This window comes from Psammomys obesus, unplaced genomic scaffold, assembly GCF_907164565.1.
Source record: "Psammomys obesus unplaced genomic scaffold, mPsaObe1.curated_primary_1811, whole genome shotgun sequence".
NCBI classification, from domain to species: Eukaryota; Metazoa; Chordata; class Mammalia; order Rodentia; family Muridae; genus Psammomys; species Psammomys obesus.
This window is the reverse complement of record NW_026590172.1, coordinates 519,141-546,992: the sequence shown is the minus strand read 5'-3', so window position 1 is coordinate 546,992 and position 27,852 is coordinate 519,141. Positions and strand designations below refer to the sequence as shown.

Genomic DNA, 27,852 nt, shown 5'->3' with positions numbered 1-27,852 from the left:
AGTAGCGAGGATCCCTCGGCCCCAGAGCTCCCCTCCTTGTCCTCTGCACCCGCCGGCCGGCGGTGCCACTCCCGCTGACCCGGGAAGGGACCCAGGCGTCCGGATCCCTCCCTGCCAGGCTTCCACGTCGCCGACTCGCAATGGCCAAGCGCAGCTCGCTGTCTATTCGAATCGTCGAAGGGAAAAATCTACCCGCCAAGGACATGTGAGTAGCGGATACGGGTGGCCACCCCAACTTTACTAGGATCTCCTCTTATACACTTGGCCTGTGCGGGGGTCTTTAGGGCTTCCCCACAAGGAGAGCAGCGGAGAGGGTGTGGCATGTGCAGCCACGGAGGGGGGTTGGCTAGGAAAATGGGGACAGTGAGATTTGCTGTGGGTGTTTGACAGGGGTTGGAGGGGGAAGCAGTAGGTGGAGGGCTGGAGACAGGGAAGAGGGCTTCTCCACCTGGGAGAGGCAATAAACCGAGGTTCATAGGGGGCCAGCGCTTTTAAAGGACTGAATCTGGCGCGGGAGTAGCATCGCAGTGAGAACTGCCCAGGGTGTGGCTGAAAGGGGCGGAGTGCCCCTCAAAAACGAGGGCTATTTCCCTGTGGTTCTGGAACCGATAATAAACCCCAAGAATTGTCCGCCGGACTTGCTTGCTGTTCATTTGGGCAAAGAATGCAGGTGTGAAAAGTAGGGGAGGGGGCAGGTCAGGCGAGCAGGAGTGAGGCAAAGAGGCAGGATTTAGAGTGTCCCCCGACTTTGCGGGAACGCTCCCTTTAATCACTTCCTGCGAGGCATTTCTCCTCGGATCATTTTACAGATTAGAAAACCGATGCCTACAGACACGAAATGTTAGCTAAAGGTGTCAAAACAAGGTCTTGAGTTTCGGGCTCCTAACTGGCATTGCCATCTTTAATAAAGCTTCCTCTGATCCCTGACCAGATTTGTGAAGCTTTCAGACACCCTTCTGTCCCTCTATTTTCAGTAGATTAGCGGCATCAACTGCTTGACTCCTAGAATGTGCCTCCTGGCATTCTTATGCGCAGTTTTAGTTTGAAAAGCCTCAGTTTCCCTTTCTGTGAACCAGCTGCCTTAAATCCTAGCATCTAGAACAGAAAATCGTAAAACCAAAGAAAGGCGTCCAGCAGAGGCCTAGGGTTCAAAGTCCGCTCCGGGTCCGCGGTGGGTTCCTGGCTGCAGAGAATGGAGAAGCCCGGAATAGCGGGGGCGGGCGGGCTCGCCGAGCACTCTCAGCGCCTGGAGCGTTCCAGTTCAAGGCCCCCTGGGCCTGAAGAGGCTAGCTCAGCAGTTGCCATGGCAACGAGGAGCGAGGAGGGTGGGCAGACTCAAGGTGGGTTTCTGTGCGTAAAAGGAGATGGGCGCCAGTGGGAATTAGGTCCCTAGTGTGGGGGCTAGATGAGCTCTGACAAGGGGTCTCTGGGGTCCCCCAGGCCTTCCCAGCCCCCCTACCCAGCCCTCCAGGCCCCTCCCTCACTTCCCTGGGCACTGGTAAACCAGGTCATCTTGGCTTCCTCTAGCTAGTGTCTGCTAGGAGGAGCAGCCCCTTCCGTCTGTCACCTCCTCCCCTTCCCTGCCAGCAGCTGGCTCTGAGGCCTAGCTCCAGAGGCACAGCTTAGGCTCTAGGATTCTGGGAAGAGGTCTCCACCTCAAGGAGAGGGGCCCGCCCAGTCCTGTGGGTCCTAACTCTGGAAGCTCTTTCCTGGCCCTGCTTCTCAGCCTGCCCCACTCATCTCTGCTTACACCCCATCACCATCCCCGTACTTGCACATGCTGGCTGGCTGAATGCATTGCTCTGACCTCAAAATTGCTTCTTGAGCTATCTCATAAATGCCGATCCCCACATTTGGGCTTCTCTCCTGATCAGTCCTGCTTTTAAATACTAAAGACCCTCTGACATTCCTGTTAGAACCACCTCCTCAGCAAACCCCTATTCATCCTACATTGCCTTTCTCTAACTTCCTATCGCCGGCTTATCCTAGCGACTGTGGGAAGGGTTCTCAGGTCCTGTTCTTGCCCTTGGACATTTTGGTCACCTCGTAGAAGCCTCCAGAAGTTGCCAGTCCCTGACAACTCGGAGGGCAGAAACTGTGACTCATTGTCTTGGCCTTCCCGGCACCATCAGGATACATACCTTACCATGTATCCCAGGCTGGCCTCAAACTCACCGTCCTCCCTCCTCTACATCCCAAGGTGTATGACATTATATGAGTGCTGCCACCACTGCCACCCCTTTGTGAGATTGATTCTCTTCAGCTGCCACCGTGAGCAGTGTTCTGATTCTGCCTCTGCCCACTCACTCCTACCTTCCATTCCTGGGGACCTGGGTCAGCTGGGTAAAAAGCTGAGTCTCCTGCTGACCAGTGCCCTGCTGGCTCATCCCCTGTCTGTAGCCCTGGGGACAAGCCTAGGCTATTTCAGGGTTTGCCCTCTCTTTCCTCTTCCAGTCTAGAAAGTGCCAAGGCCCTAAATATAGAGGCCTACAAGTCGCCAGACTGGGCCAGTGGCCACAGGCTTGAGGAAGGGTGGTGGAAGAAGGGCCCACTTCCATAGGTCTTACCAGGGTGGAGAGCATTGGTAAGCAACAGGTCCCTGGACTGCTACTAGGCCCCACTCTTTACACTGGAGATCTGTCCATTCCACACTGTCTCCTCCCACCCTTGGGTCTTTTCTCACAGTCTTCACTATTCAGCCCACCAGGTTATGTTTCTGCCTCTGAGCTTTTGCTACAATTGGTCCTGCCTTAATTTGGGTATTCACTCATTCATTCAGCAAGGCAGCACTGAGGCTGCAGCAAAAAGGAAGGTTCTCAGTCTGAAGAGCTAGCTCAGTGGTTAAGAGTACTTGGCTGTTCTTCCAGAGGTCCTGAGTTCAATTCCCAGCAACCACATGGGGGCTCATAACCATCTATATTGAGATCTGATGTCCTCTTCTGGCATATGGGTGTACATGAAGATAGAACATTAATAAACGTAAAATAATTTTTTTAAAAAAGGAAGGTTCTCCACCCCAAGGAACCTGTAATATAGGGAGCAGTAGCTAGGCAGCAGGGACCCTCTGGTGAGCCACAGCCCAGAAAGAAGCTGGGCCCTATGACACATGCCTGTTACCCAAGCACTCAGGAGGCTGAGGCAGCAGCATCAAAAGTCTGAGACTAGGCTGAACTGCAGAATGTGAAGCTGTCTCATAAAGGAAAGAACAGAAAGACTGTTCTCCAGAGGCTGGAGGTGGTTCCGTGGTTTCTAATGCTTACTGCTCTTGCAGAAAACCTGAGTTCAGTTCCCAGCACCCACGTAGGGTGTGTAACTCAAGAACCAGGGATCCAGCACCCTCCTCTGGATCCAACTGGCAATCACATGCGCACATACCCACAAGATACACACACACACACACACATAAAAAAATATTTTTAGATAAAAAACACAACCTAAAGATGTCCGTGTCACCTTCGCCAGGCAATGATCTTTGAACCTTGCTCAAACTCTTTGTAAAAATTAATACATGCTGTTTCTGGGGTGTGCTTTGGAGCCCAGGATTGCTTGAGGCTTGAGATCTTTCCGTTTTGGGCTGGTGCAATGCAAGTTAAAGATGCTGGAGGGTAACTCGCTGGAGCAGAGAGGACTTCTGTGATCCGTCACATGGACTAAGAGTCTGAAACAGCACCAAAACCTATGGCTTTGAATGCCCAAATTAACGATGTCTCAGAGACTACACGTGGTCATACTTCCCAGTTTCCCAAGACCAAACAGCCTGGGTAGATATTTTCTATTTTGTTTTTGTGTTTTGGATTTGGGGGTGGGGGTGTGCAGTGGACTTTTGATCCCAGTGGCATCCCTGCCTCAAGGGCCCCTTTAGAAAATTAGGAAGTTCATCCGGGGCAGGGGTGCAAGCCTGTGATCCCAGCACTCAGGGAAGCAGAGGCAGGCAGATCTCTGTGAGTTCAAGGCCAGCCTGGTCTACAAAGCCAGGCCAGGACAGCCAAGGCTACATAGAGAAACCCTGTCTTGAAAAACCAAAAAAAAAAAAAAAAAAGAAAAAGAAAATTAGGAAGTTTGGGACTGGGAGCATAGCTCAGAGGCAACCCTAGAATCCCCAGTGAGGGTCTCTGGGGAGGTGGCTCATCAGTAGGACCCTGGCTTAGAAAGGGCACAGCAAAGCAGCATGAGCACTTGTTTAGAATCTTCCAATGACAGTCCTAGGGCCCTTAGCTACAATTCGGGGGGGAGGCAGATCCATCCCCAGCATCTGAAAAAAGAATGGAGAAGTAGAGTTGGAATCGGAATTCCCCTAGCTTCAAACGCACTTCCTTTTTTATGAACGACAAACATACATCCTCTTTTTGCCCACTACCCTCACAAATTCATGAGCCCCACAGTATAGATATATGGGAAATTCTGAGGTTGCATTCTCCAGCCCTTTTTTTCCAGGATCGATCACTCACTCACTCATTCATTCATTCATTCATTCATTCATTCATTCATTCATTCATTCAATAAACACTAGGCCCCTGTCTTGGGCCAAGTCCTGTGCTGAACAGCAAGAGAAGGTACTCACCCACCTTGCCCTGTAGGGAGACAGTGGCGGGTAGGTGCACATCTGCCAGGCCTGGGGTACGGAGGATCAAAGTGTAGCAAGGGCGATGGCTGCTTCATTCAAGGGGAGTCCTACTGCCTCTGAGGCAGGGGAGGGTTCATACAGGAGAAGGCTGTCCCATGCAGCACGGAGAGCAGGGTAAAGGCTCAGAGAGAAACCTACAGGGATGTTTGGTGTGGAGGATGGAGGTGATGGGAGATGCCTGGCCCTTGTTGATGAGACTGTTTTGGCACCAAGCCAAAGGGTGAAGACGAAACAGTGAGTGGCAGGCCTCAGCACGGAGTATGGACCTTCCGGAAAGCCCAGTGAAGGGCCTTCTTTTTCTTCTCATCCTCCTTCCAGGGCCTCGTGTTCTGTAGCCTCTGGGCTGCAGCCTGAGGACGGTGCCTAGGTCTCCACTGTCTTCTGGGGATGCCTTCTCCGGCAGAGGAAGGGACGCTGCCTGGGAGCTGCCAGTCCTCCCAGACCCTACCCCTCCCCATAAGCTCTGTGAGGGCTTCCTTCCAAGGCTAAAGTTGCCCTAAGCCCCGCACCTAGAAAGCCCTGCCAACAACAAGCTTCCCTCCAGCCCCACTAGCGGAAAGCTTCCCTATTTCCGCTCCAACCCCTGATGGTCTCTCAAGCCCCGCCCAGCTCCTTTTTTTTTTTTTTCCACAAAAGCCCTCTGCCTATAGTGATTCCACTCTCTTCAGACTTGTCCTGCAGCCCCTCCTCCAGGCCTCCCGTCAGCCCCTCCCCTTCACGGTGCCCCATACCCAGCACTTTCCCTCTCCTACCCCCTCCCAAGCCTCTCTAGCACTGTTTCAGACCCACTCAGTCCCCGCCTCCAGCAAATTTTTCTGTCCTAGGCCCTGCCCTCAGTGTCCCTGGCCTTCCTCACACCTCCTTCAGATTATCCCTGATCCCAGCAAGGTTCCCACCCTAGTCCCCCTCCGTCCACTCAGCCTTGTCCCCATCAGGCTGCCAACCAAACCTGTCCCTTGCCCTTCTGTCTTGCAGCACGGGCAGCAGCGACCCCTACTGCATCGTGAAAGTGGACAATGAATCCATCATCAGGTACTGACTGCTTTCTTCCTCTAGGGCTCTAGGACTGGCTGACCTCCCTCATCCAGCCACCTGCTCCTTCCGGAAGACATGGATGAAGGCTAGGCGTTCCTTTTTGTTGTTGTTTTTCAAGACAGAGTTTCTCTGTGTAGCCTTGGCTATCTTGGAGTCACCTTGTAGACCAGGCTGACCTCGAACTTACATAGATATTCCTGCCTCTGCTTCCCCAGAGTGCTGGGGTTACACCACACCAGGCTGTCTGGGAGTTCCTAATCCTTCTGGGATTCTCATGCTGTCTCAGCTGAGAAAGACCCACCTGTAATGGGTCCTATCAGTCGTAGACTTCAAAATGGTCCTTATCGACTGCCCTGCGGGCAAGCAACTGTCACCTGCCTGGGTCCTTCTCTGCAAACTTTACCACCCAGAGAGACATAGTGATGAGTAATTATAACACAATCTCCGCTAGTCTCCCAGCTAAGTCTTCCTTGGAATTCATCACAATGGATACTGTATCACTAATTCCCATTTACAGATAGAGAAATTAAGGCTCAGACTAGGTAACTTGTCCAGGGCCTCACACCTAAGGAGCTGACAAACCCGGACTGGAAATGAAGTTTGGCTGACCCCAGAATACTGTTGTGCTCTGACTTCCAGGGCCCCTCTCTCTGAGAGACTCTCTCACTAAGATTATTTCTAATAAAAATGTTCTTCAAGCCCCAAAGGGCTATTTCCTCTGGATGCCCTTCCCACCAACTCTCTGATTTAAGATCTATTTACATTCATTTACTTGTTTAAGGATACAGGAAGAGTGTGCCACATCTGGTAGGTGGAGGTCAGAGGGTATTCTACAGGAGCTGGTTCTCTTATTCCACCATGTGGGTCCCAGGCCACCAGGCTGGGCGCAAGCTCTTTCACCCAATAAGCAGTTTTGCCAACTCCAACACCATAGACTGGTGTTTGCTCTCCCATCCTGTCCCTCATCCAAACACCATCCACTAAAGTTCATGATCAGACTTACTGGACCGTGATGCATACCTGACTGGGCAGCCATTGCTGACCCCTAACACCTTGGCAAGCTGAGCCTAACCCATGAGCAGTGAGCAGGAAGAGGGATGTGGTAGTTCTGAGTGTCCCAAACAGACAGAAACAGAGGACACAACATTCCATTCCTCCTGACTTCTCTGAGAAGTAGTTGGGGTGACCCCCTGAGCTTCCATCTGGACTCCCTGTGACTTCAGCTCCCCTCAAACCATGCACCCTATTGAATCCCATGAGTTGACTGACAGCTCTGTTCTAGAGGGAGGGTGTCCATGCTCCTCCTCTGCCCCACTCCCCGAGATCAGCTACTGTCAACTGTGGGGTCAGTATCCCTAAGTGTACAGTAATAGTTCATGTCCTATCCAGAGAGGACAGGAGGCCAACATTAAAGACTGGAAGATGGGAAGGAAACATCTTACTCTGAGCCAATGTGATTAACAAGTTCTAGATGCAAAGAATGTGGTGGTGGCTTGACCAGGTCCTGAGGGTCTTCTCCTATAGGACAGCTACTGTGTGGAAGACCCTGTGCCCCTTCTGGGGTGAGGAGTATCAAGTGCATTTACCCCCAACATTCCACACGGTGGCCTTCTACGTCATGGATGAGGATGCCCTCAGGTAAGTTTGCCCTGCCCTGCAGCTGGACTAGGATGTGCCCATTGTTGTGACTGCTGTCTCTTTGTAGCCTGGTGGGGGATGTCCAAAGGGGCTGGGGAAAGCACACGTATGTATGCACATGTATATGTGCATACAGCTGTGCACTGTGACATGAGCTATGAAGTGGGCACCCAGAGGTCATGAGGGTGGTGCGCTGTAGATCTCACATGCAGAAACATATCATGTATCCTGGGAGTACACAGCCTGCACATGAGTCCTCTGTTCTGCTCTGTTGTGCTATCCTGCAACTGATGGCTTCCTGGAGGGTGGGGCCGAGATTGCTGGGCTCCAGGGAAGCTGGTTCCATGGCTCAACTCTGACTCTATCTCCAATCCTAGCCGGGACGATGTTATTGGAAAGGTCTGCCTCACGAGGGATATGCTAGCCTCTCACCCAAAGGGTAAGATGCCCCTCTTGCACACCATTTGGGGGTTTCAGCCCTGCTCAAGTCTTACTGTGTAACTTCAGAGAGGTCTTGACCTCTCTGGACTTTTCAGATGGTTGAGCCCAGGTGCTCTTGGGTCCATTGAGCTCTGCCTTCTGAGCCTCTGACTCATCCCATGGCTTCCTGGTGCACACACCTGTTTCTGTCTGTGAGGCTAGGGTAGGGATGAGGGGGTGGCAGGCTCTGCTGACTCACTGAGTCTCCTGACACAGCCAGGCCAGCGGCCTTGCTTGATACAGCCTCAGCTGTCCAGGTGCCCCCAGTGCACACATTTCCTTGTCCGTGGGTCCCGTATCTGGTCTTCAGACTATCATTCCAGTAGCCTGAAGGGAGCCACTGTTCTCATGTTTCATGGTGGGATAACTAAGGATAGAGTGGACATTTCCACAACCAGTGAGGGTCAGGAGTATGCAATCAGAGCCAAGAATGTTAATGAAGGCTTAGAACCGGGTCACTGACTTAAATTCCAGTCAAAAAATGAGTGTGGTGGTGTATGCCTGTAATCCTCGTGTTGGGAAGGTAGAGGCAGGAGGATCATTCTCAGATACATAGTGTGAGTGAGGGCAGTCTGGGCTACATGAGACCCTGCTTCATGATGAAAATAGAAGGGAAGGGATTAGGGAGTTGGCTTAATGAGGAAGAACACTTGCTGTGAAAGCAAGAGGACCAGAGTTCAGATCCCAGAATTAAAAAAACAAGCATGGCTGCTTGTGCCTACAACTCCAGCATTGTCTGGGAAAGACAGGAAGATCCCAAGAGTTCACTGGCCAGCTAGCCTAGCTGAAATGGGCACAACACAGCTCTTCCAATGCTGCTCAGCCTCTGAGCCTCAGTTTCTGCCACCTGGCACTGGAAATATGCAGAGGACGCAAGGAGCTGGTGGAGGGGCTATAGGATGGCAGGTGTGTCTCAGGGTAAAAGTGGATGTGGGCCCCCCATCTTTGACTGACATGAAGCCCTGCAGGGTTCAGTGGATGGACACACCTGATGGAGGTGGACCCCAATGAGGAGGTGCAGGGAGAGATCCACCTGCGCCTGGAGGTGGTGCCAGGAACCCATGCCAGCCGGCTGCGTTGCTCAGTGCTTGAGGCCAGGTGAGATGGGCTGGGGGAGGGGGGTGGGAATGTAGGGGTGTAGAGGTCCAGGCTCTTTTTTCTCCTCCCACCCGAGGCTACTCTCAAAAGACGGCCTGGCTATCGAGATGCTGAGACGCTGCCTGAGTGACCTGTCTAAAGGATGTAGCCTTCAGGAACACAATAATCTTTTGTCTTAACCCGAATTTTCTTTTTTGTTTGTATGTTTTGTTAGTAATTTGAGACACAGTTTCTCTGTGTAACAGCCCTGGCTATCCTGGAACTCTCTCTGTAGACCAGGCTGGCCCCAAACTCACAGAGATCCACCTGCCTCTGCCTCTGCCTCTGCCTCCCTGAGTGCTAAAGAGATTAAAGGGTTAGGGTTAGGCTGGCCCACCACCCCTGGCTATCGTGTGCACCCTTGGACACCAGTGTCTGAATGCTGGGTCTGGTCTTCCTTCCCTATACTGCCAGCCCCAGTTTTAAACTTCCCCTGTGTGTGTTCACATGTGCATATGTGTGTGTTCTGTGTGGCATATCTGTGCATGTGTATGCTGTGGGGGGGGGTCTGTGTCTGTGTGTGTGCTGGGGGGGGTGACATGTCCAGACAGAATGTGTGGATGGGACAGTCCCTCTAGTCCACCATTGGGGCCAGTGGGCAGCCAATTCCTCCAGCCAGCCAGTTCCACAAAAGAAACAGAAAATGCCCCTTAGCCTGAGGCAGTTAGCCCATCTGGGAGGAAGTGGTCTCTCTGGCAAATGGAGGGGTGTGTGTTGCATGATGGACACTTAGGATCTATTGCGGCTGACCCCAGCTTTATTTTCTGCTCTGAGGCTGGAGCCATGAGGAACAACTGAACCACAACCTACCTGCCTCCCCCCATTCTTCTCTCTGTCTCCCATCTACCTCCATCCACCCTCCTTGCCTGGTACCAGGCTGCCTCTGGCACTGGCTTGTACGTAGGTGAACAGGTTGCATATAGTACCCAACCTCAGGACCATGGGGCCAACAGTTACACACACATTCCAATTCATTAAGATGGATAAAACAGAAATAGGTGTCCCCAACATTCCCCAACCTTGATGAATCATCTCCTAGTCCTCTGCTCCAAGAACTGCAGCCACATGAGTCTCTTCTTAGCAAATCTCGTAGGGGTGACCTAATGCCCACCCTCTGAGACAGTTCTGCTATGTATCCTAGTTCAGACTAGCCTCAGACTCACAATCCTCCTCCTCAGCCTCCTGAGTGCTGTATAGTTCCCAGCTGTTCTTGCCTTCTCTTCAGTGAGCCGACTCAGGCACAGCTATGTCTCTGCAGCTGTTCAGTCAGGAGACTTCACCTCAGGGACTTGGCTAGTAGGCAAGGAGGCTATGAGTGATCTTAGTGGGGGGGAGAGAGAGCTGCCACCCAGTCAACCAGCATGCAACCCTGGATGAGCCAAGCCTTTCCTGTTCAGTTCACTGCAAGCAAACTGCAGAAGCAGTAATTCCCTGTCCCCATTTCACCACCAGGGACCTGGCCCCAAAAGACCGGAATGGAGCATCTGACCCTTTCGTCCGAGTGTACTACAATGGCCAGACCCAGGAGACCTCGGTGAGGAGGCTGGAGCGGGGTGGATCTTATCTCTGTGAACATTATCCTGAAGATGGACAGATGGCCTGGGGGAGCTTGTCCAGAGCTGGGTTCTCAGTGCAGCCTCTGTTTTGTTGTGTGGCCTTAGATGAGTCCTGTATCCACTCTGCATCTCAGTTTCCCCTTGGTGAGGTGTGTGATTTCTTATGAAATATTCCTTCAATACATCGGATGAATCCTGGATCCAGAACATGCTAGGCAAATGCTCTACCACTGAGCCATGCCTCATATTTCTTTATTTGTAGGTGGGCCACCTTAGGGGCAACCATCACCCACTCAAAAGTTTGTCTCACAGTCAGGCACAGTGGCACATGCCTGTAATCCCAGTACTCAGGGAGGCAGAGGCAGGTGGATCACTGTGAGTTCGAGGCCAGCCTGGTCTTCAAAGAGAGTCCAGGACAGTGAAGGGTACACAAAGAAATCAAAACAACAAATATATATATGTACATATAGTCTCACATTAGCAATGAGGACTGAGGTGTCACCTGGAATTCTTATTTTCCTTACTCATAACTTTAAGGTATTCATTTTTATTTCTGAAGTAAGAGTCTCACTCAGTTGCTCAGACTGGCCTTGAACTTTCAGTCTTCTTGCCTCCTGAGTAGCTGGAGTGACGGTCTTGCTCCACCACTCCTAGTTGGACCTGGAAACACCAGTACAGAGCCAGGGGAGGTGCCATGCTCATGCCCTGGGTATCCCTGTGAACCGCGTCCACTATCCCTTTTGGAGCAGGTGGTGAAGAAATCCTGCTACCCACGCTGGAACGAGACATTTGAATTTGAGCTGGAGGAGGGAGCCATAGGAGCGCTGTTGGTGGAGGCCTGGGACTGGGATCTTGTCAGCCGGAATGACTTTCTAGGCAAAGTAAGCACCAGTCCCACCCCCACCTGTCCAGGCTACAGCATCACCTGCAGTGTCTGGCGTCCATCCCTGCCACACCACCCACTTTCTCAGACAGTAACGTTGGGATTGCTCCCAGCAGGCTGCTCTGGTGCTCTGGGACCCTTTCAAGGTCCTCCTCTGTCCAATAATCAAAGCCAGGCCTAGTGGTACAGAACTGTCATCCCAGATATTTGGAAGGCTGAGGCAAGATCTCCATTTCAAGACCCCAGGAGTACAGATTGAATTCATGGCCAGCCTGGGCAATTTAGGCAGACACTGTCTCAAAAAGTAAGCCAGGAGCCAGGCAAAGTGGTGCACGCCTGTAATCCTAGCGCTCAGGGAGGCAGAGGCAGATGGATCTCCAAGTTTGAGGACAGCAAGACAGGAAGACTACAGTAAAACCCTGGGGCGGAGAGTAAGCCAGGCATAGCAGTACTCCCAGAACTTGGGAGTCTGAGGCAGGAGGATTACTGCAAATGGGTGCAAATTGCCGCCCTGGACTACAAAGCAGGATCCTGTCTCAACAAATGAAACAACAAGCCAGGCTTGGTGGCCCATATCTGCAGTTCCAACTTTGGGAGGTGGGGACAGGAGGATCAGTAGTTCCTGGAGTATCTCTTACCCTATCCTAAAAAAGAAATTAGCTGGGTGTGATAGCACACTCCTTTAATCCCAGCACTCAGGAGGCAGAGGCAAGTGGTTCTCTGAGTTTCAAAGCTAGCCTGGTCTACAAAGGAAGTTCCAGGACAGATAGCGCTACAAGGAGAAACAAAAAAACCAAAAGTAGATCTTCCCACTTCAAATTAAGAGAAACCCCACACAGATATGCCCTCCATTTTGGGGTTTTAGATAATTCCAGATGTAGTCAAATTGACAACCAAGAATAGCCACCACAGTTATTGTTGGCTGATAGCTTGGCTCAGTGGTAGAAGCCCCTGCCAGTAAGGGGCTGGGGTGTGGGTCAGTGGTAGAATGCTTGCCTAATATCTGTGAGGCCCTAGGTTCTATCCCTAACTTCAGGAAAAAAAAAGACCAGTACTTGGCCAGCAGGTGACTTGAGTGTTCCAGCCCTGATCTGCCCTTTACTCAGGTGGTGGTCAACGTCCAGAGACTGTGTTCAGCCCAGCAGGAAGAAGGCTGGTTCCAGCTGCAGCCTGACCAGTCCAAAAGCCAAAGAGGCCAGTGAGTGATTCTGTGGGGCCCTGGAGGGGCGGGGGATGCTTCAGATGGTTGATTACTCAGGGGCCAAGAATACATAGCTCCAGTGTCCTTCATTCTTTGCTCACCATGACAGCATCTTTCTCATCCGGGTGGGAACTCGCTGCTCTGTTTATATACACTCTTGTCCTCTGAGCGCACTGTTGTGCATGGATCTCCTGTTCTTATGCCCTGTTGCTTTCTGGAATAAGTGCTCAGATCCTTTCCCTTTAAAGGGCTTCCTTGCAGATCTCTAGTCCCTAGAGAGAGTGCCTCAGAGCCGTGACTCTGAACCTTCCTTCTTCAAGAGTCTCCAAAAATAGAGTTGCCATGTGAAAGGCAGGGCATGGCTGAGGATATACCAGCTGTAGAGGGCCTGCCCTGTAGGCACAAGGCTGTGGGTTTGACACCCAGCACCATGAAGATAAAAATTAAACACTAGAACACCTGTGCTGTCAGATGGCTCAGGTAACCTAGACTCTGAAGCTATGTCTGACCTCTGAACATTCACTGTGGCATGTGTAAGTGCCACACGCCACATGAATGGGGCAGCTGGAGTCAAACAGAGTGACACACACTTGTAACCCCAGTTTTAGAACTGGAGGCCACTTGGTTTGATAGAGCAAGACCCTATCTCAAAACTAAATTTCAGATAAATAGTTATTTTTTGTTTGTTTTTGAGACAGGGTTTCTCTGTGTAGCCTTGGCTGTCCAAGACTTGCTTTGTAGACCTGGCTGGCCTCAGTGATCACCTGCCTCACCTCCCAGAGTGCTGGGATTAAAGGCATGTGTCACCACACCCGATTAGTTTTTTTTATTTTTTTGAAACAGGGTCTCATGTAGCCCAGGCTGGCCTTCCCCAGTACTGGGATTATATGGCACACTGGGGATTAAACCCAAGGATTTATTTTGCTAGGCAAGTACTCTACTACTGAGCTTCATCTAAGTCCTGGGGATATCTTTTTAATGTAAGACTGTGAGCTAGGTGAGGTGGCTCACACCTAGAATCCAAGCACTCAGGAGGCTGAGTCAGGGGGATGTAGAGTTCCAGGCTAGCCTGAATCTACAAGGCTACCTTGTTTCAAACAAGAAAAAGGATCACTCAGTATTCAAGCCACACTGATACTAAACATATGCAAATTTAACTTGGTGTCTTGTCTTTTTATTCTGCTCTATCTGCTGGCTCCATCTAGAAAATTCTTTGGCTCTCACACCCACTGCCTGACTGAGCTTTGGATTCCTGAGGAAGGTCCCACATCCCTCATCCGTGTTCTTCTCAGGGTGGGGGCAGGTGGCCAGGGGTGTGCCCAGCCCAGGACATTTGTCTTGAAGCAGTCTAGGCCAGATTTGAAGGCTTCAGCACATGAGGTGTGCACTGGGCAGTATGCGCACGTCAGCTATGTGTAGAGGATAGTGAGAGCCATAAGGAGTTAAGCCTTAGTCAGGGTCCTCCCAAGGGGAGTCACAGTAAGAAATCCTGGAAGTTAGATTTACTATGGGATGTCACCCGTCTTACTTGAGTCTATATTGCTCTGGCAGGTTAACAGTTTGCTTCCTGGGTAAAGCATACAGGTGAAGTGATGGTGTTTAGGAGTTGATGATGTGGAATATGAGAGCTTGGTGTACCCCAAGTGGATTCCCATAGTACACTGGAATCAGGAGGCAGGAAGGAACTAGGCTTTGAAAATGGGTGGTGGTTCTTTGGACAATACGGCAAGAAGGGTCTTCCAGACAGGGACACGGAAAGGCAGAGCTGTCGGGAGAGGTTTGCAGAGCAGCTGCTGGACATGGGCAAAGAGAGTGCAGGGCCGATTTCAAAGGGGAAAAGCCTGAGCCTTTGTGAGTGGACATGGCCCAGGAGAACTGAGTCCCTGGTGGAGAGATCACAGGCTGCCCATTCCAGGGGCAACCTGGGCTCCTTGCAGTTGGAGGTGCGGCTGTGGGATGAGACAGTGTTGCCATCCATCTTCTACCAGCCTCTCATACAACTGCTGTGCCAGGAGGTGAAGCTGGGCACCCAGGTGAGGCGACCCTATGGGAAACTGAAGGCATCCATGGTTAGTTGAGTAGTTCGCCTGTCCTGAACCCATTTTGCAGAGCAATAAACTGACTCCTGGGGCTGGGAGGGCATTAAATAATGTCCAAAGGACCCCACCCTGTACCCAAACAACCTTCCCATTGTGCTCTGAGGTCTTAACCCTGGGGAGCTTCAGGTTTCCCTGTGGATTTGAGCCCTGCCTCTTCCTGCTGCTCCCTGCAGGGCCGAGATGAGCATTGCCTCTTCCTGCAGGGCCCAGGACAGCTGATTTCTATCATCGAGGAGACAGCTAGTGCTGAGTGTCGCCAGGAAGTGGCCACTACCCTGCTCAAGCTCTTCCTGGGGCAGGGGCTGGCCAAGGATTTTCTGGACCTGCTCTTTCAGCTGGAGCTGAGCCGTACCAGTGAGGCCTAGGAGGACTTGTCCCAGGAAGGGTGGGAAGAGGCCCTCATTAGCACATTGACTGGGCCCCTCTAAAATGCAGGCGAGGCCGCCCCCTCCCTAAAAAGAACCAACAGTCCAAGTGGGGCAGGTGGGAAATGTTGAGGTCATTTACTGCTGGGCACTAAACGACCCCATCTCATGGGTCCTTTGTCCTCCTGCCCCTAAAGCCTCATCCCAGCTCCCTGCCTACTAGAACTTCTGCTTGTAGGTGAGGCCAACACCATCTTCCGGAGCAATTCTCTGGCCTCAAAATCCATGGAGTCCTTTCTGAAGGTGAGGTTGCATGGTCATCTTACAGACCTCAGATCCATGGAGAGTAGTTCTATGTCTAGGGCCCTAGAAGGCCAGAATTTTTCATCATCCACTTATTAATTCATCTATCTATGCATTTATTCATGCATGCATGTAGACACACTTTCAGTGGAGAAGTACATTGAGTCACCCTAATTGTGCATCGGGCCCAAAGCTAAGTCAATATTCCAATCCAACGGCAGGCAGGGTGGTTAACTAGTACGGTTTATGGTGGCCCCCAGGTGGCAGGGATGCGATACTTGCATGGCATCCTGGGTCCCATCATTGACAGAGTGTTCCAGGAGAAGAAGTACGTGGAGCTGGACCCCAGCAAAGTGGAAGTTAAGGATGTAGGGTGAGGCCGGGGTAATCGCTGGGTGCATAACTGTACGGAATCAGGCCCCGTGTAGAAGTGTTTATGGTTCCTTCTGTTTTGGTCCACCTGTCCTTTCTCTCTGTGTCTGATGTCCGAGTAGTCCCCCGCCTCCATGAATTCGCAAGTGCTGACTATGACAGGCTGAGGGTTAATCCCATGCAGGTGCTCTGGACTGCATCGCCCACAGACGGAAGATGAGGTGTTGGAGCAGAGCGCACACACCCTGCGTACTCACTTGATGGCGCTGCTGAGCGCAATATGCCGCTCGGTTCGCGCGTGCCCAGCTGTGGTCCGCGCCACTTTCCGGCAGCTGTTCCAGCGCGTGCGGGAGCGCTTCCCGACCGCCCAGCACCAGGTGCGGCCCCTGACCGCAGAGCTGAAGGCCGGGAGAGAAAGGGAATCCTGTGGGATGTAGTCCTCGGAAGACAGACATGCTTCTTGACTAGTCTCTACTCTCCATCCCCTTCCAGAACGTACCGTTCATTGCTGTCACCAGCTTCCTGTGCCTTCGCTTCTTCTCTCCCGCTATCCTGTCGCCCAAGCTTTTCCACCTGCGAGAGCGACACGCAGATGCCCGTACCAGCCGCACGCTACTTCTGCTGGCCAAGGTGTGGGCCTGCAGACTGGGGTGGGAAGACCAGTTAGGTTGCAAAAGGGCCCTGTACTACTCCACAGTGTCGCACCAGTAGGCACTAGGAAGGTCTTGCAGCCTGGCCACTGGTACTCTATGGCATTGCACTTCACAGTTTACAAAGCATCCTCGTGATCATTTCTTGAGAGCACCATCCAAACCTAAAGAGACAAAGAAAGCCCAACGCCTGTCTAGTGAACTGGAGTCTTCCAATGCAGTTCTTATTCCCAGGCCTGCATCTGCCCAGCATTGCAGCTCTCTGATATTAGGAAGAAACTTGCAGGGCCAGCAAAATGGATCAGTAGGTAAGGATGCTTGCTGCCTAGCCTGGTGACATGAGTTCCATCCTTGGAGCCTACGAGATGTAAGGAGAGAAACTTCCACAAACCAACCAGCTGAGTCCCACACACACCAGGCACACCCCATACAACACACAACGATAATTAAACAGACTTGCAGACGAAAGCAGAAATGTTGGTTCCAAGTTATCAGGTGTTGAAAGAATCAAAAAGCATGCATCCCTGACTCCTCCATGGAACCGCAGTAAGGCCTTTTTGCCTCCTCAGCTTTGGTCTCTGCTGCTAGATTGAGGTAGGCAGCCATGGGTGGACTGTTGTCTCCCCAAAGCTCTGTGCTTCTTGCTGTCATCCCTAGGCGGTCCAGATTGTAGGCAATATGGACACGGCGGTCTCCAGGGCCAAAGAGGCATGGATGGAACCACTACAGCCCACTGTGCGCCAGGGCGTGGTGCAGATGAAGGACTTCATCACCAAGCTCATAGACATAGAAGAAAAGGAAGGCAAGGACCTTCCTACGAAATCATGCCCAAAGCCTCTGTGCAAGTTTCCTGACCCCGCCTACCGCCCTGCCAAACGGGACTAAATGAGTCCTCTCTTTTCCCATCTGACGTTTTTTCGTTTTGAGACAGGCTAACCCAAGGCTGCCCGCAAACTCACGGCCAAGGATAACCTTAAACCTTATGACCCGCTAGTCTCCACCTCCCAAGGGCTGAGCCACCAAGCCCGGTTTTATGTGGTGCTGCAAATCTCACCCAGGGTCTGTCCATACTAGGCAACACTCCACCAACCGAGCTTCATCACCAACCCTCTTCACACAGGGCCCTGCCCACTTCTAATCGCAGCATCCGGTTTGCCTTAGCCCCTCCCCTTGACTCTACGCCAGCCGGTTTTAGCTTCTCCCCTAGTCTCTCCCTCCCCTTTGCTAGCAACGCTCTTCTGTTTTCTTACCTGCTTTCAGAGCTGGACCTACAGCGGGCACTAAACTCCCAGGCACCGCCTGTCAAGGAGGGACCGCTGTTTATCCACAGGACCAAAGGCAAAGGCCCTCTTGCGTCCTCCTTCAAGAAACTGTACTTCTCCCTTACCACTGAAGCCCTCAGCTTCTCAAAGACAGCCAGCTCCAAGGTGGGTGAGCAGGGAGACTGGGATGATGCGTATTCGTTAATTATCCTAGCAATTGGGAGGTGGAAGCAGGAGGATCAGGCGTTCAAGATCAGCCTCAACTGTACAGACCGTTAAAAGCCAGCCTGGGGATGTAGAGAAGGAAGTAGAGCAGCCTAGCCCAGTCCCCTCAGCCTCCTTTTCCTGGCTGCCCCAGAAAAGTGTCTTCATCAAGCTCGCCAGCATCCGGGCTGTGGAGAAGGTAGAAGAGAAGAGCTTTGGCAGCTCCCACGTCATGCAGGTCATCTATGCAGATGATGTTGGCCGGGCCCAGACTGTCTACCTGCAGTGCAAGGTGTGGCCTGTGGAGGGCAATCTGGGGGAGGGGGGCGGGCTGCAGGAGTATCCTGGTGTAGAATGTGGACTGTCTCCATCTTTCCCTCGCCCTCTGTCAGCCACATTAGGTACTGCAGGCTGTGTGAGTATGTTGTCATAGCGTCCCAGATGCATGGGCCTCCACATGTAGGTATGTTTGTGGTTAGAGGAATAGTCAGGTCCCTGTGACTCAGAGCTTGCTTTTTCCTATTCTGATCTGAATTTTTTTTAGACTCTTACTGTAGGTCAGGCTAGCCTGAAATTCAATGTCTTAGGTCCCAAATGTAAATACTGAAAATGTTATGTTCTGGTGTGGGAGAGAGAGAGAGAGAGAGAGAGAGAGAGAGAGAGAGAAAGCACGCCGGGGCACAGTGATACAATCTTGTAATCCCAGCATTCAGGGAGGAAGAGGCAGGCCGATCTCTGAGTTCGAGACCAGCCTGGTCTACAAAGCAAGTCCAGGCCAGCCAAGGCTACACAGAGAAACCCTGTCCTGAAAAAAAAGGGGGGGAGCTGGACAGATGGCTTAGCAGTTAAGAGCACTGTCTGCTCTCCCAGAGGTCCTGAATTCAGTTCCTGGCAACCACATTGTGGCTCACAAACATCTATAATGTGATCTGATGCCTTCTTCTGGCATGCAGGTATACATGCAAATAGAGCACTCCTATACATAAAATAAATAAATGAATCTTAAAAAAAGAAAAGAATGAAAAGAAAAACGATGGAGCACATGCCTAGAGTTCCCCAGTAAAAGCCTGGGAGTGTGGCCTAGAGGTAGAGCGCCTGCCCAGATTCGTCCAATAGAATCTGGGGGTGTGGCTTAGAGGTAGAACACCTGCCTAGAATCCTCCATTGAGGGACTGAAGGTGTGTGTTGTCTTAGGTTTCTATTGCTGTGATAAAGGCTGTGACGAAAGCAACTCAGTGAGGAAAGGATTACAGGGTATATAGTTTGCAGTCAGTCATCAGGAGAAGTCAGGCAGGCTCCCAGCACAGAAACCAGAGGACAGGAAGCAGTGCCCACGGAGAAATGCTGCTTATTGGCTTGCTCCCCGTGACTTGCTCATCCTGCTTTCTTATAAGACCTAGGACCAGTTGCTAACAGTTGGCATCACCCACAGTGGGTTGGCCCTGCCCACATCAGTGGACATGCCCTACAGAGTACTCTGATGGAGGCAGTTGCTCATTTGAATTCCCTCTTCCCAGATTACTCTAACTTGTATGTATCAAGGAGAGTGCTTGTGAGGGGCTGGGGGAGTAGCTCAAAGAGGGTGACTGTGGGGAGGAGGGTGAGGTAGACTTCCGAGAAGCTGTCCCCGCAGTGTGTGAACGAGCTGAACCAGTGGCTGTCTGCACTGCGCAAAGTGAGCATCGACAACAGAAGCCTCCTGGCGTCCTACCACCCTGGCATCTTCCGTGGGGACAAGTGGAGCTGCTGTCACCAGAAAAACAAGACAGGTGGGCGTGCTGGCCTTGGTCCCTCTGCTCTGCATCTGTCCCAAGCATGTCCTAAGCTGGGAGGAGGGTTCTTAAAATTTGGAAAGCCACATGCTTGCCTATGGCAAAGCTGCCCAAGGAAAGCCAGGCCTGCAGGTGCTCCAGGCTCAGAAAGATCTGTGACCAGGTGGTTTGGTGGTGTGTGATGAGTGTGAGTCAGTTCACTGAATACTCTGGCAAGCCATAGAAACTCATTAGAATTTTCTTTTTTTAAAAGATTTAGACTTATTTTAAATAAAGATTTAATTTATTTTATTTATGTATATGTATGTATATCCGTGTGTGTGTGTAGGTGCCTGTAGAGCTAGGAAGAGTTTGTCAGATCCCCTAGAACTGGAGTAATCGACAGTTGTGAGCTGCCTTGTGGGTGCTGGGAATCAAACCCTGGTCTTCTGGAAGGGCAGCCATTGCTCCTAACTGCTGAGCCGATTTTTCAGCCTTCCTGAGTCCTGGTATTGTAGTCATGTGACACCACGTCCATCAATTCTAGAAATTTCAAGACCTTTTCCACCCCCAATGGTGGGGGCTCACTGTGGCCCCTGAGACAACCTGAGATCCCATTTTCCTGGGAAGAACCTGTGACTTAGAGTGCGTGCATCCATGGGCGCGTGCGTGCGTGCGTGCGTGCGTGTGTTGCTGCATATGGAACTCAGGGCCACCAACATGTTAGGTAAACACCTTACCACTGAGCCACGTCCCAGCCCTCAGCTGCTCACTGGAGAAATCTAGGCAACAGCTCTACTGCTAAGCCACAACATCTACACCTGAGGCTGACAGTGGGCAGAGGTGGCAGAGCTGGCAAGTAGCAGGACCAGTTCGTTTGAATGCGGGAGAGCTCAGGGCCATCCTTTCAGGTTCAGGGCAATCTCCAGACTGACCTTCCAGAAGACTAGCATCTCCCATGACCTGAACGCCACAGGACACCCACTTGCCATAGTACTCTGTGGTCCCGCAATTGAAGCCAAAATGATCTGCCGCAACCATAAGTGTAGGTAGGGACAAGCAGAACCAGGGTCAGTTTTTAAATTTTACATATATGAGAGCTCTATTTGCATGCACACCTGCATGCCAGAGGAGGGCATCAGATCCCAGTATAGATGATTGGGAGCCACTAGCCACCATGTAGTTGCTGGGAATGGAACTCAGGACCTCTGGATGAGCAGACAGTGCTCTGAGCCATCTCTCCAGCCCCTAGTGGCCCCTTCATCAATCCTTGTCTCCCTCCCAGCTTTGATTTCTCCTTTGTGCACTACCAGGAAGCTGGGCATGTTTCCACTGTAAATCTTCCCTCTCTCTGCCTCCAGATCTGGGATGTGACAAGACCCACTCTCGGGTGACCTTGCAGGAGTGGAGTGATCCACTGGACCATGACCTTGAGGCTCAGCTCATCTTCAGGCACCTGCTGGGTGTGGAGGCTGCTCTTCGGTGAGGAGGCTCACAGAGACTCAGATGAATGGTTTCAGTGAATGTGCTGACCTGAGGCCTGCAACTGGGATTGGGGCTGAGGGTTGCTACATGACCATTGGTCCCTGTCCTTTGTATCTGTTTTGCTTCATTTGCCTTTGATTCCGTGTTCATTTCTATGCATGGGTGGGTGTGCGTATGTGTATGGATGTGTATAGCGGCCAAATGACAGCCTTTTTTTTTTCTTTAGACAGGATTTTTCTGTGTAACCTTAGTTGTTCTAGGACTTGCTCTGTAGACTAGGCTCACCATGAACTTACAGAGATCTGCCTGCCTCTGCCTACTGAGTGCTGGGATTAAAAGTATGCACCACCACTGCCTGGCAGCTGTCCACTTTCTTATGTTTTATTTTTCTTTCTTCTTTTAATGTTTTTAAGATTTACTTTTATCCAAGTGTGGTATGCAGCCCTCTAATCCCAGCACTCAGGAGGCAGAGGTAGGAGGATTTCTATGAGTTGGAGGCCAGGCTGGTTTACATAGCAAGTTTGAGGCCAGCCAAGGCTGCACAGTGAGCCCTTGTCTCAAACAAACAAAAAATCTTTATTTTTATTTTCATGTGTGTACACCTCCCTATGCCACATGTGTGCAGGTGTTTGTGGGGGCCGCAGGAGGGGATGAGACCTCTTGGAACTGTAGTTGCAGATTGTGAGCTGCCCGATGTGAGCGCTGCACTGAACTCAGTCACCTAGAAGGGCAGTGTATACTCTTAACCACTCTCCAGCCATCTAAGCCCTTTTGTTTCTAGCTCAGTTTAATTGTTTTAAATTGTGTGTCTGTATGTGTATCTATGTACAAGGATGTGTACATGAGTGCAGGTGCCTTCAGGAGCCAGATGCTGGATCCCACCGGAGTCTTTAGGTGGTTGTGAGCCACCTGATATGTGGAACTGGGAATCCAACCCAGACCCTCTGGAAGAGAACTACTGAGGCATCTCTCCAGTCTCCTCCTGTGTTTGGTTTTGGTTTTTGGTTTTTGAAGACAGAGTTTCTCTGTGTAGCCCTGATTGTCCTGGCATTTACTCTATAGACCAGGTTTGCCTTGAACTCAAGAGATCTACCTGCCTCTGCCTCCTAAGTGCTGGGATCAAAGGCATGCGCCACTGCTGCCTGGCTGTTTTTGTATTTTTGTGACAAGATCTCTGATTAGCCTTGAGATCACTGTTTTGACAAGATTGGCTGCCTGGCAATCCTATCTTTGCCTCCTCCCCAGCCCTGGGATTACAAGCACTTACTGCCATGCCTGACTCTTTTACAAGGATTCTGGAATCAAACTAGGGTTCTCTCTCATACAAGGCAAACACCCACTGAGCTGTCTCCTTGGTCCTTAGGGTCTTGCAATACATCCCAGGATTGACTGTCTCAGTCTCTCAAGTAGCTCAAGTGACAGGCTTGCGTGACCATACCCAGCTTGGTCATCTCTTTTTATTTATTATTGTTTTGGGTTTATATAGTGTGTCCATGGGGGCATGTGCTTCTGTATTCTACATGTGGAGTTAGAGGACAACTTATGGAGTCAGTTCTCTCCTTCCACTTTAATGTGGGTCTCAGGGATTGAACTCAGGTCCATGGGCTTGTGCAGCAAGCAGCTTTTCTTGCTGAAACATGTTGCCGTTGCCGGTCCTGCATTACCTCTCTTCTAATGAGGCCAAAGCACCTTCCCACTGCCTGTCTGCATCATGAGGTCATCTCCTATTAGGGTGTGAGGAGTCATGGCCACAATTGCTTCCTGTGCTAATTTGACCCCAGCTTCCCAGCCTTCTGGAGATGGCCTCAGAACACTCAGCTGGTTCACCCTCAGCTAATTCTATGAGTTCCTGGCCTATCTTGCTAATTAAGTTTTTAGACTTGACTATAAACCTTAGGGGGTAAAATCAGCTTGCTTTCTAAAACAGCTTTGCAGAACAGGATATCTGGGCTCCACTGACTGAACCACTGGGAGGAGCCAGGCTGGAAAATGCACTAAGGCCATCCAGCTCCCTAGAGCATTCTCCTGGGCTACACAAAAGGAGTAGATGATTCAAAGCTCCTTCCTGTTGCTCGGGGATCTTCCAGGGTTTTCGTCTTCTCTCAAAAGCTTGTGTAGGAGAGATGGCTCAGCTGTTAAGAGCATCAACCTGATGGCTCACAACTGTCTACAACTCCAGTTCCAGGAGGATGTGGCACCTTCTCCTGACCTCTGTGGGTACCAGGCATGCATGCATGTGGTGCAGAAACATGTTCATGCATACAGACAACACTTATACACATAAAACAATAACTTCTTAAGAACTCTTTAAAATCTGGGTATGATGGTGCACGCCTTTAATCTCTGCACTTGGGAGACAGAGGCATTCAGATCTCTGAGTTTAAGGCCAGCCTGGTTCTACAGAGCCATTTTGAGGACAGCCAGGGCTACACAAAGAAACGGTGTCTCAATACCCCTATCCCCCCCCCCCAAAGAAAACAACAACAACAAAAATCCTTTGAGCTAGGTGCAGTGCTCATACCTATAGTTCCAGCATTCTGGAGGTAGAAGCAAGATGATGAGAAGTTCAAGGATTTCCTCTGTTATATATATATTTTTTAAAGATTTACTTATTTATTATTTATACAGTATTCTGCCTGCACAACAGAAGAGGGCACCAGATCTCATCATAGATGGTTGTGAGCCACCATGTGGTTGCTGGGAATTGAACTCAGGACCTTTGGAAGAACAGACAGTGCTCTTAACCTCTGAGCCATCTCTCCAGCCCCTCTGTTATATTTAAGATTAGCCTGGGACATATAAGACCCTGTCTCAAAAACCAAAACAGCTAAGTGTGGTGGCACATGCTTTTAATGCCAGCACTTGAAAAGCAGAGAAGGAGAGGTCTACATAGTAAGATCATGTATCAAAAAAAAAAAAAAAAAAAAAAAAGACCATGTATCAAAAACAAACAACACTCACAAAAAAACCCAAGAACAAAACAAACAAGAAACATAAAATAACAAGGAGTATAGCACAGTGGAAGGAATACTTGTGAAGAAAAACAAAACAAAACTGGGATCTTTCAACTAGCTGTGGTGGTGTACACCTGTGGTCCCAGTACTCAGGGAGTCAGAGGCAGGCAGATTTCTGTGAGTGTGAGGCCAGCCTGGTCTAATAAAGTGAATCCAGGACAACCAAGGCTACACAGAGAAACCCTGTCTCGAAAAACCAAAACAGTAACAACAAAAAACTCTGGGCTCTTTCAATCCAGCTCCACACCTAAATTCCTCCCAAAACTGGCATTTGGGAACCTTCACTTGGCTTATTTCCCACTGTCTCTACAAACCCAGAGTGACACAGTTTGGCTTGGTTTGTTGGCTTTCTGTCCAGGCATGGTGGTCACACCTGTACCCCTGCACTAGGGAGGCTGAGACAGGAGGATTGCAATTTCAAGATCAGGCTTGACTGTATGGTGAGAACAGCTTTAAAAGGTGTGGAGGATGGGGGAGGCTTCTGGCCTATCCATATTTGAATAGTGGGCAGCAGAGGAATATGGCTGGAAGTTGAAAAGAGGAAGCTGGGCCTGTATTTATTCCTTGTAGACTGGAAGCATCTGTTTGTACCCTAGAGCCACCTCCAGCTCAGGGAGCCCATGTGACATCTTTAGTAGTTCCAGCAAGGTAGGTGTGGCTGCTGGCCCTCAAGCTGCCTTCCTCTGCAGGGAGAAGTACCGGATACTGAGTGGGGAAACAGAAACAGGCATCTCACCTACAGGACGTGGTGGAGGTAGGTCCTTTTCACCTGGAACTTGGGTTGGTGGCCTCAGCTGCCTACAGGGACACATGGGTAGGGCCTCTCTTGGACCCCTGGAGCCATATCTGCCCACCTCACAATGTATCTGCACTCAGCTCCCGAGGACCCACTGGCCCAGCTGTTTCATGTGCTACAAGACCTTCAAGATGCCCACAGCTCCAGCCTGGCTGGCCCACCACCCAGAGAGCCCCATCGACTTCTAGAGCTACAGACGTGAGGTGTCCATGAAGCCCCTGTCAGGTGTTTGGAGATCCCTGACCTGCTCAGGATCCTTGTCCCAGTCATCCTGGTGAGGGCTGTGGCCCAACATGGCCTTGTCCATAACTATTGGGGGATAACAGTGGCACTTGCTTCATTGGGAGATCTACTGCTTTTGTAATCCCCATGACCCAGAGTCTTCACCAAGGACAGACCCAACCCCAGGAGGCCAGGTTGTCCACCTTGCATTGCCTCACTCTCAGCCATCACCACTGTCTGACCTCCTAGGTTGGGTGTCACAGTACTCTGCTGCCACTAATAAATGTGCCCTGACTGCCAAGGTGCTGACGTGTTGCAGTGGGGTCCAAGGAAGCATGAATTCAGGGGACCCTATATGGGGATGGGGGTTTGACCAAGGACTGGGGTCACCAGCATGGCCTTTCTGCAGGTCATTTTTTTATTCCTGGGGCCAGGCCTGTTTAGATTCCCAACTGCTATCCCATGATCCTCTCCACACCCCTCCATTTTGTAAACTGTGGAGCACGATGGGTCTTCCCAGCCAGAAGCTGGGACACCACAGCAAGCCCCTTTGTTCAGAGCATCCCTACAGACTGCACAGGGTCACGGGGCCCCCTTTCATCTTCTATGGGTTACCAAGCCAAGTTTCCAGTCACTCTGCTAAGGTTAGAGAAGGATGCAGAGCTGCAATTGATGGGCAGCTAGATTGGGGATGGGGTCACTGGGGTGGGAGTGGGTAGAGCCCCTGTCATTTCCTTGTCTTTCCCCATGATACCCAGGCCATGTGCTGTGCTGCTTTTGTGGATGATGGACTAGTGCTCTCAAGTGTGGGTGGGCAGGGCCTTCATTCATGCCTTAGAAGAAAAAGAATCCCAGGAAGTGTCCATCTAGAGCAGTGCTTCTCAACCTTCCCAATGCTGTCACCTTCTAATATAGTTCCTCATGTTGTGGTGACCCCAACCATAACATTATTTTCATTTCTACTTTATAAATTGTGCTACTGTTAGCTGGACATGGTGGTGCACACCTTTAATCCCAACACTTGGGAGGCAAAGACAAGTGGATCTCTGTAGTTCAAGGCCAGCCTGGTCTACAGAGCAAGTCCAGGACAGCCAAGGCTCTTAACAAGTTTCTCTTAACAGAGAAACCCTGTCTAGAAAAAAATTGTTTGCTACTGTTGAAACTCATAAATATCTAGGTTTTCCGATGGTCTTAAGTGAAAGGGTCATTTGACCTCTAAAAGGGTGAAGATCTACCAGTTGAAAACAGCTGATCTAGACAGACTCAGCCAACATCTTCCTTCTATGTTGTCCCTAAATGGGAAGCCTTGCCACAGAAGTGGCCCCTGGCTGCAGTTCTGCTCCTGCCAGAGGAAGGAGTAAGGGGTGTAATGCCAGGTTCACGGAACCCTCGGAGACCACCAGGAGACGACTTGATGGAATAGCAAGAGAGCTTTATTATGAGAGCAATCAAACTCAGGACCCAAGTCTCACTGACACAGCAGTAGAAAAGTGGGACCCCTAGCCCTGAGTGAGCAGGGTTCTTAAAGGGAAAGTCTGTGAGCAGGGGGTTTCCATGATAGCGGGGGGGGGGGAGAGACATGCCTTGATGTTACAGGATTAAGTAAAAGTTAGAGGGGCGAGGTGACCTCTGAATCACAATTGCCTAAACTATAATCACAATGGCTATTATTCTAAACTATATCTGAAACATTGGGGAGAATTTTTCAACCAGTTCTCATTGATTATTGCCAGGGAGATTGTCTCTATTTTCTATGAAGTGTTTATTCTGTGATATTTCCTGGAGGCTGTTGCTAGGAGAGTTAACTTTGTTTTCTACCAAGTGTACATTCTGTGATATTTCCAGGTACCTGAATTGAGCTCCCAGTCAAGACGGCTTTTTATTTCAAAGTGGAGTTATACCCAGGCTCACTATACCCAGGCTAACTTAAACTCTTCAGGGGATGTCCAGCTCCCAATTCAACTGGTGTATTATTATTACTATTATTATTATTATTAATAATATTATTATTATGTGTTTTTTTCTGGAAGAGTTAAGACAGGGTTTGTCATATAACCCAGATGCCATCAAACTTGTTATACAGCCAAGGATGACCTTGAACTCCTGATCTTCCTTCCTCCACCTCCCATGTACTGAGGTTACTGGTGTGAGCCATGCAGAGTTTATGCAGTGCTGAGAGCTAAACTCAGGGTTCCACGTGTGCTCAGCAAGCACTCCACCACTCACTTCTCTCGTCCCTTTATTTTTGAGACAGTGTCTCATATAGTCCAGGATGTCCTCAAACTCAACTGTGTAGCTGAGGATGATCTTGAACTGATCCTACTGACTCCATCCCCAAAGTACTGGCTGTACAGGCCTGAGCCACCATGTGCAAATTCACATGGTGTGTTCAAAACTACTCTCAGTCAGTAAATACAGTTCAGTGGTAGGGCATCTGCCTGGCACATAAGGCTCTGGGTTCCATGCCCAGGGCCATAAGCAATTTAGTCAGAAGCTGGGCACAATAACACATACCTGTATTCCCAGCATTCAGGAAGCCGAGACAGAAGCATTTCAAATTTGAAACCACTTATGAGCTACAGTTTGAGACTGTCTCAATAAAAACAAAAACCAGCCAAATGAGTGTGGTTGTCTAGCCTGTGGGAGGGCCTGGGTTCCTGAGTCTGAACCCGAGTTGTGCAAATTGGGGGGGAAGATGCTTAATGTGAGCCACACCCCAACCCCTCAGCGGAAGGTTCTCAGAAGGAGGTCTAGTGCTAAGCCACAGCACCCTAG

General features: G+C 50.6%; 1 protein-coding gene across 3 annotated transcripts; it reads left to right on the top strand.

Moving 5' to 3' along the window:
- LOC129676277 (ras GTPase-activating protein 4) lies at positions 1-26,619 on the top strand. Of its 3 annotated transcripts, XM_055606606.1 has the most exons (21): positions 1-205; positions 5,600-5,656; positions 7,184-7,297; positions 7,675-7,736; positions 8,746-8,875; positions 10,367-10,448; positions 11,220-11,351; positions 12,460-12,551; positions 14,470-14,587; positions 14,857-15,007; positions 15,257-15,321; positions 15,582-15,694; positions 15,878-16,070; positions 16,186-16,323; positions 17,001-17,145; positions 17,604-17,770; positions 17,964-18,101; positions 19,443-19,578; positions 20,922-21,042; positions 24,749-24,813; positions 24,936-26,619. In XM_055606606.1, exons 1-21 carry the CDS (start codon positions 141-143, stop codon positions 25,055-25,057), a joined length of 2,406 nt encoding a protein of 801 aa, XP_055462581.1. In that variant the 5' UTR covers positions 1-140; the 3' UTR covers positions 25,058-26,619. The 3 variants fall into 3 exon arrangements, with proteins under 3 accessions (XP_055462581.1, XP_055462582.1, XP_055462583.1); XM_055606607.1 differs by lacking the exons at positions 19,443-19,578; positions 20,922-21,042; positions 24,749-24,813; positions 24,936-26,619 and adding an exon at positions 16,462-16,651 and having other exon boundaries at positions 17,964-18,039; XM_055606608.1 differs by lacking the exons at positions 14,470-14,587; positions 14,857-15,007; positions 15,257-15,321; positions 15,582-15,694.
- The last annotated feature ends 1,233 nt before the right edge of the window (positions 26,620-27,852 follow it).

Excerpts from the sequence above, each read along its gene's own strand:
- LOC129676277 (XM_055606606.1), top strand. The coding sequence starts at position 141 with ATGGCCAAGCGCAGCTCGCTGTCTATTCGAATCGTCGAAGGGAAAAAT. Across the intron at positions 206-5,599 it reads AATCTACCCGCCAAGGACAT|CACGGGCAGCAGCGACCCCT; the intron begins GTGAGTAGCGGA and ends TCTGTCTTGCAG. Across the intron at positions 18,102-19,442 it reads CTGTCTACCTGCAGTGCAAG|TGTGTGAACGAGCTGAACCA; the intron begins GTGTGGCCTGTG and ends CTGTCCCCGCAG.